Below are 17007 nucleotides of genomic sequence, written 5' to 3'. Positions count from 1 at the left end.
CTGGGACTGGGAAACCTGGGGCTGGGCCGGCTCCATGGGGACACTTGCTCCTCCCTCCCTTCCTGGCCCTTCCCAGGCCCTGTTGCCAGCAGAGAGTGGCCCCCAGCCCAGCCCAGAGGTGTCCCTGTCTCAGGGCCCCCAGCCTCTGCCCATTCACCCTCTGCCCAGCTCAGGAATCCCTCGGGGAACCATTTCCCACCCGCACAAGGACAAATCCTGCAGGTGGAAATGGAAACCCCAAACCTGAGACCTGAACTGGCCACTGGCGAAGGGAGAAAATGGGGCACAATCGGGGACAGGAACTTCTCAGGGGTTGGGGAGGGGTCACCCTGGGCGCTGCTCGTGGCTCTCTAGGGAGAAAGGGGGCAGGACGGGGGGAAGGGGGGTCCCCACGGGGGGGCAGCGGTAAATCCGAGTGGATCTCAGCCCCCCCCCTTTCTCTCCCCGCTCCTCGGGGGTCACCTGCTCGCCCCCCCGGCCAGGTCCGGGCTGCACCGACATTTCCCGCCCGCCCGCCCCCAGCCCGGTCTCCCCCCCCAGCCCCACGCAGGGACCCCACGGTTAATGAAGGGCTCTCCCGCCGCGATCTGCGCATGCCCAGAGCTCCAACGGCACCAACCCTTCTCCGGCCCGGGAGAGGCTCCAACGGCCCCGCGCGAGCCAGGCAGAGCCAACGCTCGTTCGCAGCCCGGCTCCGGCTCCGGCTCCCCCGCCGACGTCACTTCCGTTCCAGGGAGAGTCAGGAACTACATCTCCCAGCCTGCCCCGGGGCCGCTTCCGCTCTCTCCGCAGCCCAGGGAAGGGAGGGTTCCAGCAGCTGTTACTGCGCATGCGCCGTGCGAGCCCCGCTGGGGGTGAGAGAACAAAGCTGCCGCTGCCGCCTCCGCGTGAGCCGGGCCCGGGCTGAGCCGCTGCTGCTCCCAGTGGGGGGAGAGTCTATGCGGGGGGGCCCGGCCGGGGGGGGTTTCTCCAGCTGGGCCCCGCCCCCCGGGCAGCCCTGGCTCTGCCCGCCCCAGCCCCGCCGGAGCCCCGGGGTGAGAGACCCCGGGGGGCGGGCACGTGACTCTGCCCCGGGGAACCCGGGAGAAGCCTCGGAGCCGCCTCGGCCCCAGCGGAGCCGCAGCAGGATCCGCCCCCCCCATCCCAGCTGGGGGCCGGGGCCCGGCGGGGGGGCGGAGCTTTCTCCAGCTGGGCCCCGCCCCGGGCTCTGCTGAGGCTCCCGGTGACCGAGCCCGGGGGGCGGGGCAGGTCCCGGCTCTGCGCGGTGCCCCCCCCATCGCTGCCCCCCCCGGGGGCCCGGAGCTGCTGCAGCGCTGAGGCCGGGAGGATCCTTCCCGCAGCGAGTCTGAGCCGCCCCCCCCGGCTCTGCTGTGCCCGGCACCGGGGGGGGTGAAGCGGGTCCCCCCCGCCTGGTGCCCCCTTCCCCGCACGGGCGGAGCGGGGCAGCCGCGGGGGGAGCCCCCGGGAACGGGGCGGTGACCCCGGCTCCCAGCCCGGGGCAGGGCGCTAGGGAAGGGGGGGAGGGGACGGGAGAGGGTGTGAGGAGAAATTAGAGGGGGGGGGGCAGGTTCCCAGATCTCTGCCCCCCCCCCCCCCGCACACTCACTGCAGCGTCCCTGCCCAGGGTCACTGCCCTGTGACCGAGGTGAGGAGCAGAGAGAGGAAGAACCAGCCCCGGACTCTCCCTGCTCCCCTGCGGCAGGAGTGCGCTGCCCTGGGGGCAGGGTCAGGGGGACCCCCCCCCCCCAAGGGTGCTCCTTTGGGTCTGGTCTGGTCCAGGGTTTGGTTCACACCCTGTTGCTGGGAGGGCTTCAAAATGTCTTGGTTGGTTACTGCTGCTGGGGGGAGCACAAGGGGGACAGGAGGGGCCAGGGGCCGGGTCTGTGCTGCACTGTGGGGACTGAGCATGTTCCCAGCCTGGCAGAATCTACAATCTCTGTCTGCAGGGAAAGGGCCTGGGGGAATCGTGATGTGAAATGAACTGAAGCCTGTTCTGAAACCTCCACAACTGCCCTTCTCGCCCTGCCAGGCTGCAGAATGACGCCCACCTCTCGCTCCAGCTCGTCCCAGCCTCCCATGGGACAGGAGAAATGGCTGCAGTGGAGCCAGCTCAGGTAGGGGTTATTGGGGGGTTGCTGGTGGGTTCCTGCAGGAGGGAGAGGGGCAGGAAATACTGAAGAGGTGGCAACGTCTGGGGAGTTAGGTCGGGACGGGGGCAGGGAATACCCTGGGTGAGGATAGGGAGTGGGGACACAGTGTGGCAAACCTGCTGGGACTTGTTAATATGGGCCTAGATCCTCAGAACAAACACTTGGGGGAGAAAATTCCCTAATTTGTGAAACAGGAAACAGACAAAGCAACTCCCTGGGCGGGGCTGGGAAAACTGACCAGATTTCCAGGGCTGAACCCTCAGCCTGCTAGCCAGGGGCTGGTGTGACATGGAAAGGGGGCACCCAGCAGGGAGGTGTAGGGAAGATGTCCCGGCCCCTCACATCCAGCTGCTGGCAGTGGGGAGGGTGTTGGGTTCTCTACCATGGGGCTGTGCCTGGACCCTACTGGGGACTCCATCTCCTGTATCAGTCTCTGGCTAGTAGGTCTGTGGTGGATCTGCTGGGAGAGACAAGGGGCTCTCACTTCGTCCCCTCACCCAGATGTCTCCTGGCTGCTCTCAGCAGTGTGGGGATAGGACTCTGCTGACTCTCTCAGAGCTTCCATTTGATTGGCTCCTTTCCTCCATGAATAGTGATGTTGTGAGTGGAGCAGCAGGTACTGAGTGCTGGACTCTCGCTCTTTCAGGAGCCGGTGACCTTCGAGGAGGTGTCTGTGTATTTCACCAGGGAAGAGTGGGCTCTGCTGGACCCCGCTCAGAGAGCCCTCTACAGGGAGGTCATGCAGGAGAACTGTGAGAATGTGACCTCACTGGGTAAGGATTCCTGTTCCCTCGGTTTTTAGAAGGAGAAATGCAGAGTTAAGGTTCATGCCACTCCCCCAATGCCACCTCTGCTCTGCCCTGTTTCAGCATCACCCCGACATGCCAGAGACACCCACACTAGCCCTCTCCCCTCCCCTGTTACAGAGCGCTCTGGGAACAGAGCAGTACAGCAGAATGTCCAACATGTTCTTCTCTTTGCTAAGATAATATTCGGGTTCAACTCCATCATAGCAAACAGAAGCTTCCTCCCCCTGGCCTGCTCTCCAGTACTGAACCTCCTGCACACAGGCGAGCTGAGACTTGCACAGTGTTACTACCCCATTGCCCTCAACCTGACTTTTCCTTTTGAGTCACTGCCTTCACTTACCCCTCACTAAGCCCCACAGATCACTCGAACATACGCCACCAGGGTGCTGACAACCCCCATGGCAAGAACACGCCCTTGGGCACCTTTGCTGACAAAGCCTACAACACTCAGCACGGAAATGAGGCAGAATTGCCCCCCAGGTTTCACATGCACCTCTCTGCATAGCACAGGCACAGCTCTGCCCAGCTGCTGCAACCCATCCCTCCATCAGCCAGTCACAGCTACAGCTGGCCCAGTGCACACAGCTGGAGGCATGTGGATAGATGCTGGGATTCCCACCTGTGAGCACAGCACAGACAATGTCTTAGTCTTAGTCTTTCCTCGGGTCGATTATAGGTTCATAGATTTTTAAGGCCAGATATGACTATTAGGTCGTCTACTCTGATGTCCTTTATACCACAGACCATAGAATTCATCCCGTTACTGCTGCATTGAGCTGAATACCTGAGTCCCTGTGGCAGTTGGTTAACCTTTGCATGGCCCACGCAGAACCATTCTCTCTGGTTCTGGCCAGCTACAGGGTTAAGGGTTGGGGGAAAGTTTACATTAACTTTTCACTTCCTGGTCTGCAGAGGTTTAAGTTTACTCACCGTCCATATGGTGCAAGGCAGGAGACAGCACTGGGCAACCTTAACGCTGCATTAATGTAGCTTATGAGCATTTAGTTTCCTGTTTTAAAAAATGGATGCTTTTGCCGCTATAGCTATGTCTGTAATTGAGCTTTGGCCAGCAGAGCCATGTTGGATGGTGTGTGTGTGTGCTCATGCGTGTGGGCACTTTTTCACAGCCTTAAACAATAGAGCTGGACTGGCAAAGCTTTTAAGAGCTACCTAAGAGCTACCTAACTAGTTCCTCGACAGACACCTGACACGCCACCTTTGGGTGAACTAATATGCGTGTACCTGGTCTGTGGGATCCCAGTAAAACATTAGGCACCCTGTGCCCTCTGCCAGGTGGCATCAAGAGGTCCATGAAGAGTCACATCCTTCTCCTCCTCCAGTCGCTGCATTAGAGTGTCTTTAGAATGAGCCGGCTGACCCCCGTTCCAGCCTTCTGTTTGGGTTCCACGGGGCTCTGTCCTTGGGCCTCTTCTTTTCTTCCTCTGCACCTTATTTCTGGGGAATCTCATCCGCACACACACATTCAGCTACCATCTCTGTGCGCCTAACTCCCAGTTCTGCCTCTCTGCTCCTGGCCTGTCTCCTTCTGTCGCAACTGAAATCTCAGCCCCTCTCTCTCATCTCCTCACTGATGTCCAGCCATCAGCTAAAGATCAACAGCTGAAGCAAAGCTCTTAATATTTCCCCCAAGCCCTCCCCCCACCTTCTTTCTCTACCGCCGCAGACAGCACCATTGTGCTGCCTGTCACTCAGGCCCCTAACTGTGCAATACCTTTGTCACGGAGCTCCCTCTGGGCCTCCTATCCAGGCTGTGCCTACACCTGGCATTTTCTTTTTGCCTAATATCCTTAACAATTGGCCTTTCCTATCCATCCGTGCAGCGAGAGCTCTTAGTCATCCTCTCCTGTCTCAGTTACTCCAACATCCTTTTCTCTGACCTCACCTTGCGCGTCTCCATTCAGAAGGAAAAAGCGCCCTCCTGGTCCTCGAACATGACTTATGAGGAAGGTTGAAAGAACTGGGCATGTTTAGTTTTGAAAAAGAGTGAGTGGGGAACTGAGAACAGTCTTCAAATATGTCAAGGGTTGTTATAAGGGAGCAGTGATTAATTGTTCGTCACGTCCACTGAAGGTAGGAGGAGAAGTAATTGGCTTGATCTGCTGCAAGGGAGGTTGAGGGTGGGTAATACAAAAACCTTTCCAGCGATAAGGATAGGGGAGTGCTGGAATGGATTACAAAGAGAGGTTGTGGAATTCTTGTCCCAGGAGGGTTTTAAGAACAGGTCAGACAAACTTCTGGCATATTTACACCTGATCCTGCCACAGGGCGATGGGAATGGAGTAGATGACTTCTTGAGGTCCCTTCCAGCCTATATTAGAAGATTTTAGGATTCATTGCCTTAGCCCTTCGCTTTGATCACGTCTCCAGGTGGAGAATTTGGACCATTTTGTGGATCGGCTGTGGGTACAAATTTTGTTCCTAGAGCCCTAAAAATCTGCAGATATCCATGGACCATTTTGCGGATCGCAGATCGGATGCGGATATAAATTTTGTATCCGTGCAGGGCTCTACCTGTCTTACTTCTGTTTCTACCTACAACTTAAATCTATTTCGTACACAGTGACTACATCTGAAATAACATGAGATCACCATAACAATGATCAATGAATGATAAGATGAACTAATTGGCTCCATGAACCACGGAGACTCTTCCTTTTCCATCCCCACCTGCAAGAGCCGCCGTCTCTCTTCTCTGCATGTTCTTTGGATCTTCGAATTTGTCCCTCCTGAAGTCACATGGCCTGATTCTTATTTTTCACATTCTCCTTTGGCAGAAGAATTGGGCTGTGGCTCTTGAACTACACCATCTAATTTGCCAACTTTCTCCACACACAGTGGTTTTTATGCTCCCTCCCTTTATACCTGACTCGCTAGGTTCCCTAATGCCGCAGGATGTGCTTTCCTGACATCTAATGCTGCTGAGATCCTGCCTTCAGTGATATCCCTGCCCTTCCAGGTCCTTACTCCACTGAACCCCTCCAGCCCATGCTTCCTGTTCCCAGCTTCCCCTGGACTGTCTCTTTGGCTCTGGACCTGTCTGTCAGCAAGAAGCAGTGCCAAGGAGACTTGCCCTCTGTCTGGAGTCTTCACTTTCTGGGAAATGCAGTTCCAGTCTCTGTTTTTTAGGAGCCTCTTTGATAATGAGTGTCTGGCTGTGTGTGTTCCCAGCAAAGATGGGGATAGTTAAATCCCTCCTAAGCAGAGTGTTCTGCACCTTTGAGCACCTGGGGAGCTGGCCCTGTGATTTTATTGTTTAAAATGGACTGGGGTTAAACTAATAGAATGTTTTTTATGATGATAAATGGCCTATGAATTCCCCTGATCTCCTTTGTTTTCTTTCCCTTGAGCAGGGTTTCCAGTTTCTCAACCCTCTGTGATCTTCCAGCTGGAAGGAGGGGAAGAGCCGTGGGTCCTGGCTCTCCCTGGTTCAGTGGAAAGCGAGATCCTGGGAAGTCCCTGCACAGGTGAGGAAACATTAAACCAACCCAGAAACTGTAAGTGCCTGAGAGAACCCGCTGGGATTCCCCACACAGACCCTGTGAGCTCAGGACAGTCCCCAGCAGATCTCACTCCTGGCTTCCTACAGATGATGATTGACACCTTGGCTGGAGCTCCCTCCCTTCCTACTGAGTGTTTGGATGGGATGTGGGCAGGGCCGGCCTTGGGGAAGTGGCACCTTGGGCAAACTTGTATTTTGGTGCCCCTGGCTCCCATGGGCTCCCTAGGCAACCCACGTTCCCTTCCCCCCAACCTCTGCACTGTGTCCCTTTGCCCCAAATGTCTGCTCCGCCTCCTGCACCCCTAATCCCTACACCCCTTCATTCCTAACCTCTGCCCCCCTCGTGCACCCCAATACCTGCCCCCTCCTGAGCCCCTAACCCCTGCACTGTGCCCCCTTCACCCCAGCCCTTGCACTCCACTCCTGTGCCGCAATCATTAATGATCTGGAGGATGGCGTGGACTGCACTGTCAGCAAGTTTGCAGATGACACTAAACTGGGAAGAGTGGTAGATACGCTGGAGGGTAGGGATAGGGCCCAGAGTGACCTAGACAAATTAGAGGATTGGGCCAAAAGAAACCTGATGAGGTTCAACAAGGACAAGTGCAGAGTCCAGCACTTAGGACAGAAGAATGCCATTCACTGTTACAGACTAGGGAAGCAGTTCTGCAGAAAAGGACCTAGGGGTTACAGTGGATGAGAAGCTGGCTGAGTCAACAGTGTGCCCTTGTTGCCAAGAAGGCTAACGGCATTTTGGCTGTAAATAGGGGCATTGCCAGCAGATCGTTCCCCTCTATTCGACATTGGTGAGGCCTCATCTGGAGTACTGTATCCAGTTTTGGGCCTCACACTACAAGAAGGATGTGGAAAAATTGGAAAGAGTCCAGCAGAGGGCAACAAAAAATGATTAGTGGGCTGAAGCACATGACTTATGAGGAGAGGCTGAGGGAACTGGGATTGTTTAGTCTGCAGAAGAGAAGACTGAGGGGGGATTTGATCGCTGCTTTCAACTGCCTAAAGGAGGGTTCCAAAGAGGATGGATCTAGACTGTTCTCAGTGGTAGCAGATGACAGAACAAGGAGTAATGACCTCAAGTTGCCGTGGGGGAGGACTAGGTTGGATACTAGTAAAAACTATTTCACTAGGAGAGTGGTGAAGCACTGGAATGGGTTCCGTAGGGAGGTGGAGTCTCCTTCCTTAGAGGTTTTTAAGGTCAGGCTTGACAAAGCCCTGGCTGGGATGATTTAGTTGGGAATTGGTCCTACTTTGAGCAGAAGGGTGGACTAGATACACCCTGAGGTCCCTTCCAACCCTGATATTTTATGGTTCTATGCACCCCTTCACTGCTACCCCCTGCACCACTCTCCTGTGCCCTCAACCCCTGCACTGTGCCCCCTTTGCCTCTAACCCTGGCATCCCCCTTCTGCACCCAAGTGGGGAACCTGACCTGGATGCACAAAGCAGCTGGCATTGCTGCTCGCTCCCCCACTGGACTGCTGCTCCCCCGCCCCACACAGCCCTGCGGGGCTGGGAGAGGGGAGCAAGGAGCGATGTCAGGGCTTCCTGCACCCAGGTCACCTTCCCTGCAGGCTGTGTAAGGGGAGGGCAGGAGAACAGCTGCTCCTGATGTCTCAGCACAGCCCAGGTGGGAAGTGACCTGGATGCAGGAGCCCTGGTGTGTGTGTGTATGTGAAGGTAGTATGTGCCTGAGTGAGTGGCGCGCTGTCTCTTTAAGAAAGTTCCCAGGGTCAGGAGCCTGAACTAGGCTTGTTCAGACACAAGCAGCTGCCGGCAGCTCCGGCCCCAGAGAGGCAGCAGCACGCAGATTCCCCTGTCCCGTCACCCCAGCTCAGTGGAAATCAGGTACCGGGTGGGGAGGATCACCCGCCATCAATCAGCACCTCCCCTGCAGAGCAGTCAGGAGGATGCTCCCAGTCGGGGTGGACGGGCGACTCCCGGGGTGAGCGGGGGTGGGGACAGGAACAGCAGCAGCTGCACACGTGGAGCAGGGCGGAGAGGGGCCCCTCTGCTCGGAGCAGTCACCTGGCTCTGACGGCTGGTCGTCAATTTACCCCTGCAGCTCGGGTCTCTCCCACTCCCCACGCAGCTGCTTATCTGCCTCCTGTGCCGCTTTCATCAGCCCAGCGAGCCTCTCGGCAGCAGGTCAGGTGGGAATCAAACCCTGCGCCCGGCACCCCCTTGGGTGGGGCACCCGTGCAGCCCCCTAAAGGCCAGTTCTGGGTGGGGAGCAGAATTGATCCCTCCACTGTCCCCTGTGGGAAGAGTTTGGGAATTCAGTCCCCGATTTTTATTTTCTGCCTCTCCAGCACTTACTTGGGTTTGTTCTCTGCCTTTCCATCCCCAATTCTGAGATTTCTCCTCTCTTCTAGCAGGTGATGGGGTGGTGAGGGAGAGCGAGGAGCAGAATCCTCACCAGGAAGATGCTGAGCTCGCCGAAGCGCATGGGGAATTACTGCGAAGAGCCAAAGGGAGTGTGTCCAGCCCCCGTGAGCAGAGAAAAGCTAGTGAAAATTACCCCAGACCAGAGAGAGAGCAGGGAAACCACTCAGAGGAGAGAGTGGATGAACCCATTAATTGTCAGGGAACTCACAGGGACCTCAAGGAAACTACGTCCCAGGAGAAAATCCTCACGGAAAAGCGAGAGACTACGTGTAGTGAGTGTGGGAAAAACTTCCATTACCGCTCAGCCCTTATTCGACATGAGATAATCCACACGAAAGAGACACCTTACAAATGCTGTGAGTGCGGGAAAAGCTTCAATCGTACCTCAGCCCTTAGTAGGCATCAGCGAATACACAGAGGAGACAAACCCTATGAATGCTGTGAGTGCGGGAAAAGCTTCACTCAGAGATATACCCTTAACTCTCATCAGAGAATCCACACACAAGAGCGACCCTACGAATGCTGCAAGTGCGGGAAAAGCTTCACTCCGAGATCAGCCCTTATCTCTCATCAGACAACGCACACGGGAGAGCGACCCTACGAATGCTGTGAGTGCGGGAAAAACTTCACCCGAAGCTCAAACCTTACTAGGCATCAGAGGGTCCACACAGGAGAGAGACCTTATGAATGCCGTGAGTGCGGGAAAAGTTTCAGTCACTTCTCCTCCCTTATCTCTCACCAGAGAGTCCACACAGGAGAGAGACCCCATGAATGTTGCGAGTGTGGAAAAAGCTTCTCTCGGAGCTCAAACCTTACTATGCATCAGAGGGTCCACACAGGAGAGAGACCTTATGAATGCCGTGAGTGCGGGAAAAGTTTCAGTCACTTCTCCTCCCTTATCTCTCACCAGAGAGTCCACACAGGAGAGAAACCCTATGAATGCAGTGAGTGCGGGAAAAGCTTCTCTCGGAGCTCAACCCTTGTCACACATTACACAGTCCACACCGGAGAGAAACCCTATGAATGCAGTGAGTGCGGGAAAAGCTTCACTCATAGCTCAGGCCTTTCTAAACATCAGAGAATCCGTAAAGGAGATAAGCTTCATAAAAACCTTCTCTAGAGCTGTCAGGAGATTTTTTTCTTTAATTCTTTTGACAGTTCCCAGGTAGTGAGTGTTAAGGCTGTTTGCATCTTTTGCACATTGTAGTCCCTCAGCTCCCACATGAGTTGCCCACTTTTGAAGCTCGCCCGTCTTTGGGGTGGATCCTGTGGTCCTTTGTATCAACTCCATTGTCCTGCGAGTCATAGGAGTGGGTGTCTTTTCTACCAGGAATGTCATCACCCCAGGTGGGGGAGATGGGGGGTGTCTTCAACCAGCTACGTTGAGATAAAATCTACCTGGGTCTCATCACTGTGGTTGCCGTGGAGTTAGCTAGCTTGAGTTCACTTTCCTGATGTAATAAGACAGCTATTCTTGCAGTAAAGACATGGGCTATGGATAGTCAGTGGGGTTATCTAGCACATTTCCTCCTGATCTGACCTAATCACCGTCACATTTCCTTGTCTAAAGAAACCTGGAGATTCAGATTTGTACTCCTCCTCCCAGTGCAAAGTTATTGTTAGAGACGTCAAGTTCCTCTTTGAGGAGAGATTGTCTCATTCCCAGTTGTTCTCACATTACCCTGGATTGTGCAGAACAGCAGTTATTTTGTTGACTTTTTTTTTCCTCATTTAAAATATATTTAAATATGATGAAGAGCTGGAGCAGTGTCAGGGAAATAAGGGTCGTTTTAGGCTCTGTGACACTGGAAGGAGATGGGGCGACTCAGACATTCCATCCTTCCCCATCACCCCAGAACTGTTACCTTGTGCCTGAGCCATGCACAGTTCACCCCTTCGTATTCCTTCGCTTCCCAACGTGTCTGGTGGGGTCATGTTCTTGGCTGTCCATGCTTGGGAATGGTGCTTGTACGTCTTTGATCCTAAATCAGAGTCAGTCTGGCAGGAGATGAAAGTGTCAGACTTGGAAGGGGATTTCAAATGGATCCCAAGCACCGTTCAAATCCCCTTTTCCCTCAGTGGCAAAGCCGCTTCTGGGAAGGTTGGTTGTTTTTTCTCCCGTTATGAAAGTGCTATAACTCCTGTAAATAACACTAATGAGAGAGGTATCAGAGGGGTAGCCGTGTTAGTCTGAATCTGTAAAAGCAGCAAAGAATCCTGTGGCATCTTGTAGACTATCAGACTTTTGGAGCATGAGCTTTCGTGGGTGAATATCCACTTCGTCGGATGCGTGAGAAAGCGCTGGGAGAAGCAGGTTTCAGTGGATCATGGGAGAATCTCTCATCCTGATTCTGAGACATCAGATGTAACCTAGTCTGGAATTTCACTTTAAATTAAAATGAAAGTGTCTTCTACCTCTCTGTGATATGGGTTTTCTATCTTTCATGAAGGCTCCTTGGTCATATAACTGCATGTTAGTTTTGTTTGACAGAATGCAGCTCAGATTTTTTGGGAAATTTCAGACAAATTACCATTTTTTTACTTCAGGTTAGTTTTCCCCCCATCCCTGCATGATGACATGGAGAAAATTCAAATGAAGTTGAGTCAACAGGAGAGAATAGTCCAAGCTGTTGGACATATTATCAAAGAAACAGTCGTATGTTTAACTCTCCACTCTGAAAAGGTGAACAGCAGCAGACCCCAAATGGGTGCAACTGACCGAAGTAAGTGCACATGGTCGCAGGGTAGTTCAGTTGTTTAAGTCAATATTGTCTCAGATGATCCAGGGATAGAATTCCACAGCAAGTGATTCGGAACTAGGAAAACGCCCAGGTATTTGGTTCCCAAGGTATTTGTGACCCAGTCCCTACAGGAGGTTACTCCTGAAGAGATCTCCTAGCTAATCCCCAAATTTGGGAAATGCTGTCTGGGATGAGGTGTATCAACCTGACCTGGCACTGCTAGGGTTAACCGCACCCTGTGGGCTGAAGAGGCCACACCCCTCACCCTCTCTGGGCATGCTCCGACTGGAGACGGAGTATAAACGGGAGCAGCTCAGCCTGGGCAGACTGGGAACAAACCTATGTTGTTGGCACGGGGTGGGGTGGGGGGAGCCCAGGGCTGGGGTGGCAGGGGGCTGTGGGTGGGGGGAAGCCCAGGGCTCGATCCGCAGGAGCATGTGCTGAGGGATACCAGGGCTGAGGTGGGGGCAGCCAAAATATTTTTTGCTTGGGGCAGCAAAAATCCTAGAGCCGACCGTGCCTCCACCCACTGTGAGGTACGTAGGAGCGGATCATTATTATCCCTACTCGAAAGAGGGAGAAGCTAAGGCTGAGAAAGGAGAATTGACTTGTCTGAGGTCGCACACCCAGCCAGTGGCAGAGTTGGGAATAGGACCCAAGAGCTCAGATTTTCAAACTAACCATCGGATCTTGAATTTCAGACATTGAATGATCTGAATAAAGTGCTCTCAGATGAGCTCCAGACCAACAACAGTGCACAGGAATTATTCAGCAAGTATTTGAGGAGAACTGCAATGTTAGAGAGAATCATGAACTGCTCAGAGACCATTAATGCAGAGAAGCAGCAAAATTCATCAAACATAGAACTGGTTCTGACTTATTTCCTTGGTCTTAAAAGAGAACAACAAGAACCTGAGTCTCCTCCCTGTCAATAACCCCCTGCTCAGCCAATCAGGGGTAGAGACTGAGGACGGGAGGCTGAGGGTTCTCACCAGAGAGCCCAAAGGATGGCCTAGGTTACTGGTGGGAATCACTGCCTGAGCACTATTTCAGCCCCACATTTTTGGGTGGACCTCCCGCAGTGGGAGCTGCAGAGCACTCCCCCGCAACACACACACACCCCTGGTGTTGGGAGGGGAACAGGTAAAAGGACAAAGGAAGCAAGAGAAAAAGAGGAGGGAGGAAGAGGGGAAGCAAAAAGGACAAACCCTAATGTCCCAAATGATTCTAAGGGACAAAATCCCAGGTGCAGAATAAAGTTCTGCCTCCTTAAGCTCGTGTCTTCCATGCCTAGAATTCAACTGTCACCACATGGATCAAACTAAACAGGTTTCAAACCTCCAGGAGGCTCTTACCTTCTAAACAGGGACGGCTGTTTTCTAGTAAAATCACTAAAAGGGAAGGAGAAAACTCGAAAGAGGTTCCTCCTGGTGCTCACGTCCGTGAACCCGAATACTCCCTCAGTCCTCAAAGAGAGACCTGGAGAAGGAGACTTGCTGCAGCAAAGCCACAGGGGTCTCTGAGGTTTCCCTGGCCCCTCGCCCCTGTCCTGCCTGGCTGATGTCAGCATCTCTCTGTGAGGTCACCACCTCCCCACCACCTTGGACCAATAATCTGAGATCCTGCAAAAGGCCTTTGTGATGTCACTGCCACACCCCTCCCTTGCTGTGCCAATGTCCTGCCCCTGGCCAGGCACTTTGGAGGTTTGAGCTACTCCCTGTGGATCACCCCACTCAAGGAGCGTTCGTTCTAGGCAGCAAGCCGGCTAGACAGGGAAACATCAGACGCTGCTCCCAATGCTACACTCAGTTTTTCAGAAATGAGTCGACTTTACGGCCAGAAGAGACAATTAGAGCATCTAATCTGACCCCCTGCATATCACAGGCCTCCTGTATGGCACAATAGCTACTTTGGGGTCAAATACATTCCAGAAAGGCATCTAGTCTTCATGACATGACATCAGGAGATGGAGAAACCACCACTTTCCTTGGTAGCTTGTTCCTGTGGTGAATCATCCTCGCTGTTGAATATTTGTGCCTTAGTTGTAATATGAATTTGTCTCTTTTCATCTTCCAACCATTGGGTCTTGTTATACCTTTCTCTGCTTGATTCAAGAGCCCTTTAATTCCCAAATCTTTTCTCTCCCTGAAGGCACTTCAACACTTCAGTGAAGTCACCTTTCAATCTTCTTTTGATAAGCTAAACAGGTTGAGCTCTTTCAATAGCTCACTAGAAGGCATTTTTCTCCAGCCCTCAGAACCTTTGGTGGCTCTTTGCTGCCCCAGCTCCAGTTTCACAACATCTTTTTCAAATGAGGACACCAAAACCGAAGGCAGTATTCCAGTATCAGTCTCACTGATGCCGTGTCACCTCCTGTGACATTATTGGCATAATCTGTAACTGTACAGATCACCGTTGCGACCGCTGTTCTATATTTGCAGCCAATATTGTAGAAAGGTTGTCGTGTAAGGGGGTCTATGGAGAGGTTCTGATTGGCTGATTATAATGATGCTATCTCTAGATGTGTATCATTTTTGTAGTTGAAGTTATGAATATTGGCTCTCTGCCGGCTCACCCGCCCCCTCGCCACTGCCCACCCACTCGCCTCCTCAGCCCCCCTCCCTCACCTGCTATTGTGTCCCTGGGGGTTCCCCTCAATTTATCTGAGCCTCTGCTGCCCAACTTCTGACTCCATCTGGATCACCCAGGAGCCTTTCCAAACAGTCCTTCTTTCCCTGCCCCCTAATTCTTCTTTCACACCCTGGGCCCCTCTCCTCTCTTCATTCCGCTCCGCCCCCCGCCTCAGGTGATTAGAGATGGAGGCAACTTCAGCCACTGGAGACAGCCCCAGCGGCGCTGCAGCCTGCCCGGGGGTGTTTGCAGACACAGGAAGGAGCAGCTGGGAGCACGGGGTGCTGGGAAGAAGGAAACAGGAGAACAAATCCCTAGGGGCAGCTCCTGTGGGCAGGGCTCTGGCACAGCCCAGGGCAGGGCAGCTCCTGGGGCAGGGCTCTGGCACAGCCAGGGGCAGGGCAGCTCCTGGGGCGGGGCTCTGGCACATTGTGAGGCAGGAGCCCGGGCCCAGCAGCTGCTCCCGGGTGGCCACGTGCTGCCAGCAGCGCTGGAGCCGCCCGGGCCGGAGCGGAGCCGCTGTTCTCAGCTGCAGCAGGAGCTGCCCCCGGCCCCGCTGGGCTCCAGGTGGGGACAGAGCCTGGGGCCTGGGGTTCCCCTGGGTGCGGCTGGCGGGGCAGGAGGGGAGGGGAGAGGCCGGAGCTGCAGGCGGGGAAGGGCGGGGGGGCAGGCGGGGGGTTGATCGGTCTCTGGGCCCCAGGGGAGCCCCGGGGCAGAGTGTGTGTGTGAGTGTCCTGGGCCCAGGCGTGCGCATGGGGGGAGCCCCAGCACCCCAATGCCCTGAGCCCCGGCTGGGGAGGCTGCTCCCCCCCCTCCCGTGGGGGCTCCGGGGGGCAAGGAGGCTGCGGAGGCTGCAGGCGGGTTCTCAGCCCCCCCGGGAATGACCCGCTGCCGGCAGCTTGTGGCGCCTCCTCCGCGGAGCTTTTCCCCGGGGGCGGTGTGACGACACATTGTGCAACCCTCCCGTTTTGCAACTAGGTGCAGCTTCTGCCGCACAACGTGACCATCTGGGCCCCTGCTCAGGACTTGCTGCCACCTGGTCCATGGGGTTGCGAATCAGGAGGGACAGGGTTTGTGGTCGAAAATACTCACATTCTGCTTCCTCCTGCCTAATGTGCCACATTGACCTATTGCAGGGGTCTGGGGGGTTCTGCATTTTAATTTAATTTTAAATGAAGCTTCTTAAGCATTTTAAAAACCTTATTTATTTTATATACAACAATAGTTTAGTTATATATTATAGACTTATAGAAAGAGACCTAAACATATTAAAATGTATTACTGGCATGCGAAACCTTAAATCAGAGAGACTCGGCACAGCACTTCTGAAAGGTTGCCAAATCCTGATCTTTTGGAAGATTGAGGCATGCTCTTTCACTTTTCTGTGTATGAATACGTGAAAATGGAGGTAAGGTTTGGGGGTACAGAGCACACCCCTAACCCCAAGGTGATAACCAGAGTGGCCATTTTCATTGGTCCGGGGATGGTTGTGCACCTGTCACTGGTCCAGGGATGGTTGCAAATTGGGAGGGATGGGGTTTGTGGTCAAAAACACTCACCATCTGCTTCCTCCTGGCTAATGTGCCAAATTGACCTATTGGATAATTGAGGCGCGCTCTTTCACTTTTTTGTGTGTGAATACGTGAAAAGGGAGGTAAGGTTTAGGGGTACAGAGCACTCCCCTGACCCCAAGGTGATAACCAGAGTGGCCCCATTCATTTTTTCCACTGGCTTCCTCCTTGCTTATTTCCAATGACTTGGCTGCCTATGCACCTGTCACTGGTCAAGGTATGGTTATGCACCTGTCACTGGTCCAGGGATGGTTGCAAATCTGGAGGGATGGGGTTTGTGGTTGAAAACACTCACGATCTGCTTCCTCCTGGCTAATGTGCTGGCCTTCTACCTGTACCGAACCAGGCAGTTCAGGAAGTCCTTGCAACTATTCGTTGTGTCGGCCAAGCGGATTAGGGGGCACCCAGTTTCCATCCAGCGCATTTCCTGCTGGATCACCTTGTGCATATGCACGTGTTACGACTTGGCAGGGGTTACCCCACCGCCTATAGTGAAGGTGCATTCTACGAGAGCGCAAGCCTCGTCGGCCGCCTATGTCACCCACATCCCTATCCAGGACATGTAGGGCTGCCACATGGTCATCTGTCCACATTTTTACCTTGCACTATGCGATCATCTCCCAAGCACAGGATGACGTCGGGTTTGGTAGGGTGGTACTCCGTCCTGATAACCCTTAAACTCCTACCCACCTCCATCAGATATAGCTTGGAGTCACCTACTGTGGAATACACAGGAGCAGTCACTCGAAGAAGAAAGGACAGTTACCTGTTCCGTAACTGGCGTCCTTCGAGATGTGTTGCTCCTGTCTAGTCCACATCCCAGCCTTCTTCCCCTCTGTCGGAGTTGTCTGGCAAGAAGGAACTGAGGGTGGGGGGAGTGCGCAGCTCCCCTTATAGCGCTATAGAGGCGCCTCTCCAGGGGTTGCAGCGGTGCTCCAAAAATTTCCGGCACCAGTGCATGTGGCAAGCACGCACACCTACTGTGGAATAGACCGGAGCAACACATCTCAAAGAACACCAGTTACGGAACAGGTAACTGTCCTTTTTAAAGGATGTCTAGATTTCATTCCTGTAGTAACAGAACTGGTGATAGGAAAGCAGGAAGAGGGAGAGAGGGGTGTGTGTGTGTGTACAGCTTAAATTGGTTAAATAGTCTAACTTTCAGTACTCAGTGTTTCAAAA

General features: G+C 54.0%; 1 protein-coding gene across 1 annotated transcript; it reads left to right on the top strand.

The window, feature by feature from the left end:
- Window positions 1-9330: 9330 nt before the first annotated feature.
- Window positions 9331-9957, top strand: LOC120381655 (zinc finger protein 154-like; the record flags this gene model as incomplete). Its single annotated transcript, XM_039499794.1, has 1 exon — window positions 9331-9957. A coding segment is annotated over one exon (627 nt), but the record flags the coding sequence as incomplete, so codon positions are not given.
- Between the last annotated feature and the right edge of the window lie 7050 nt (window positions 9958-17007).

The sequence above is a fragment of the Mauremys reevesii genome, linkage group 14, assembly GCF_016161935.1.
Source record: "Mauremys reevesii isolate NIE-2019 linkage group 14, ASM1616193v1, whole genome shotgun sequence".
NCBI lineage: Eukaryota > Metazoa > Chordata > Testudines > Geoemydidae > Mauremys > Mauremys reevesii.
The sequence above is the reverse complement of the archived record's forward strand: the minus strand, read 5'-3'. Positions and strand labels throughout refer to the sequence as shown.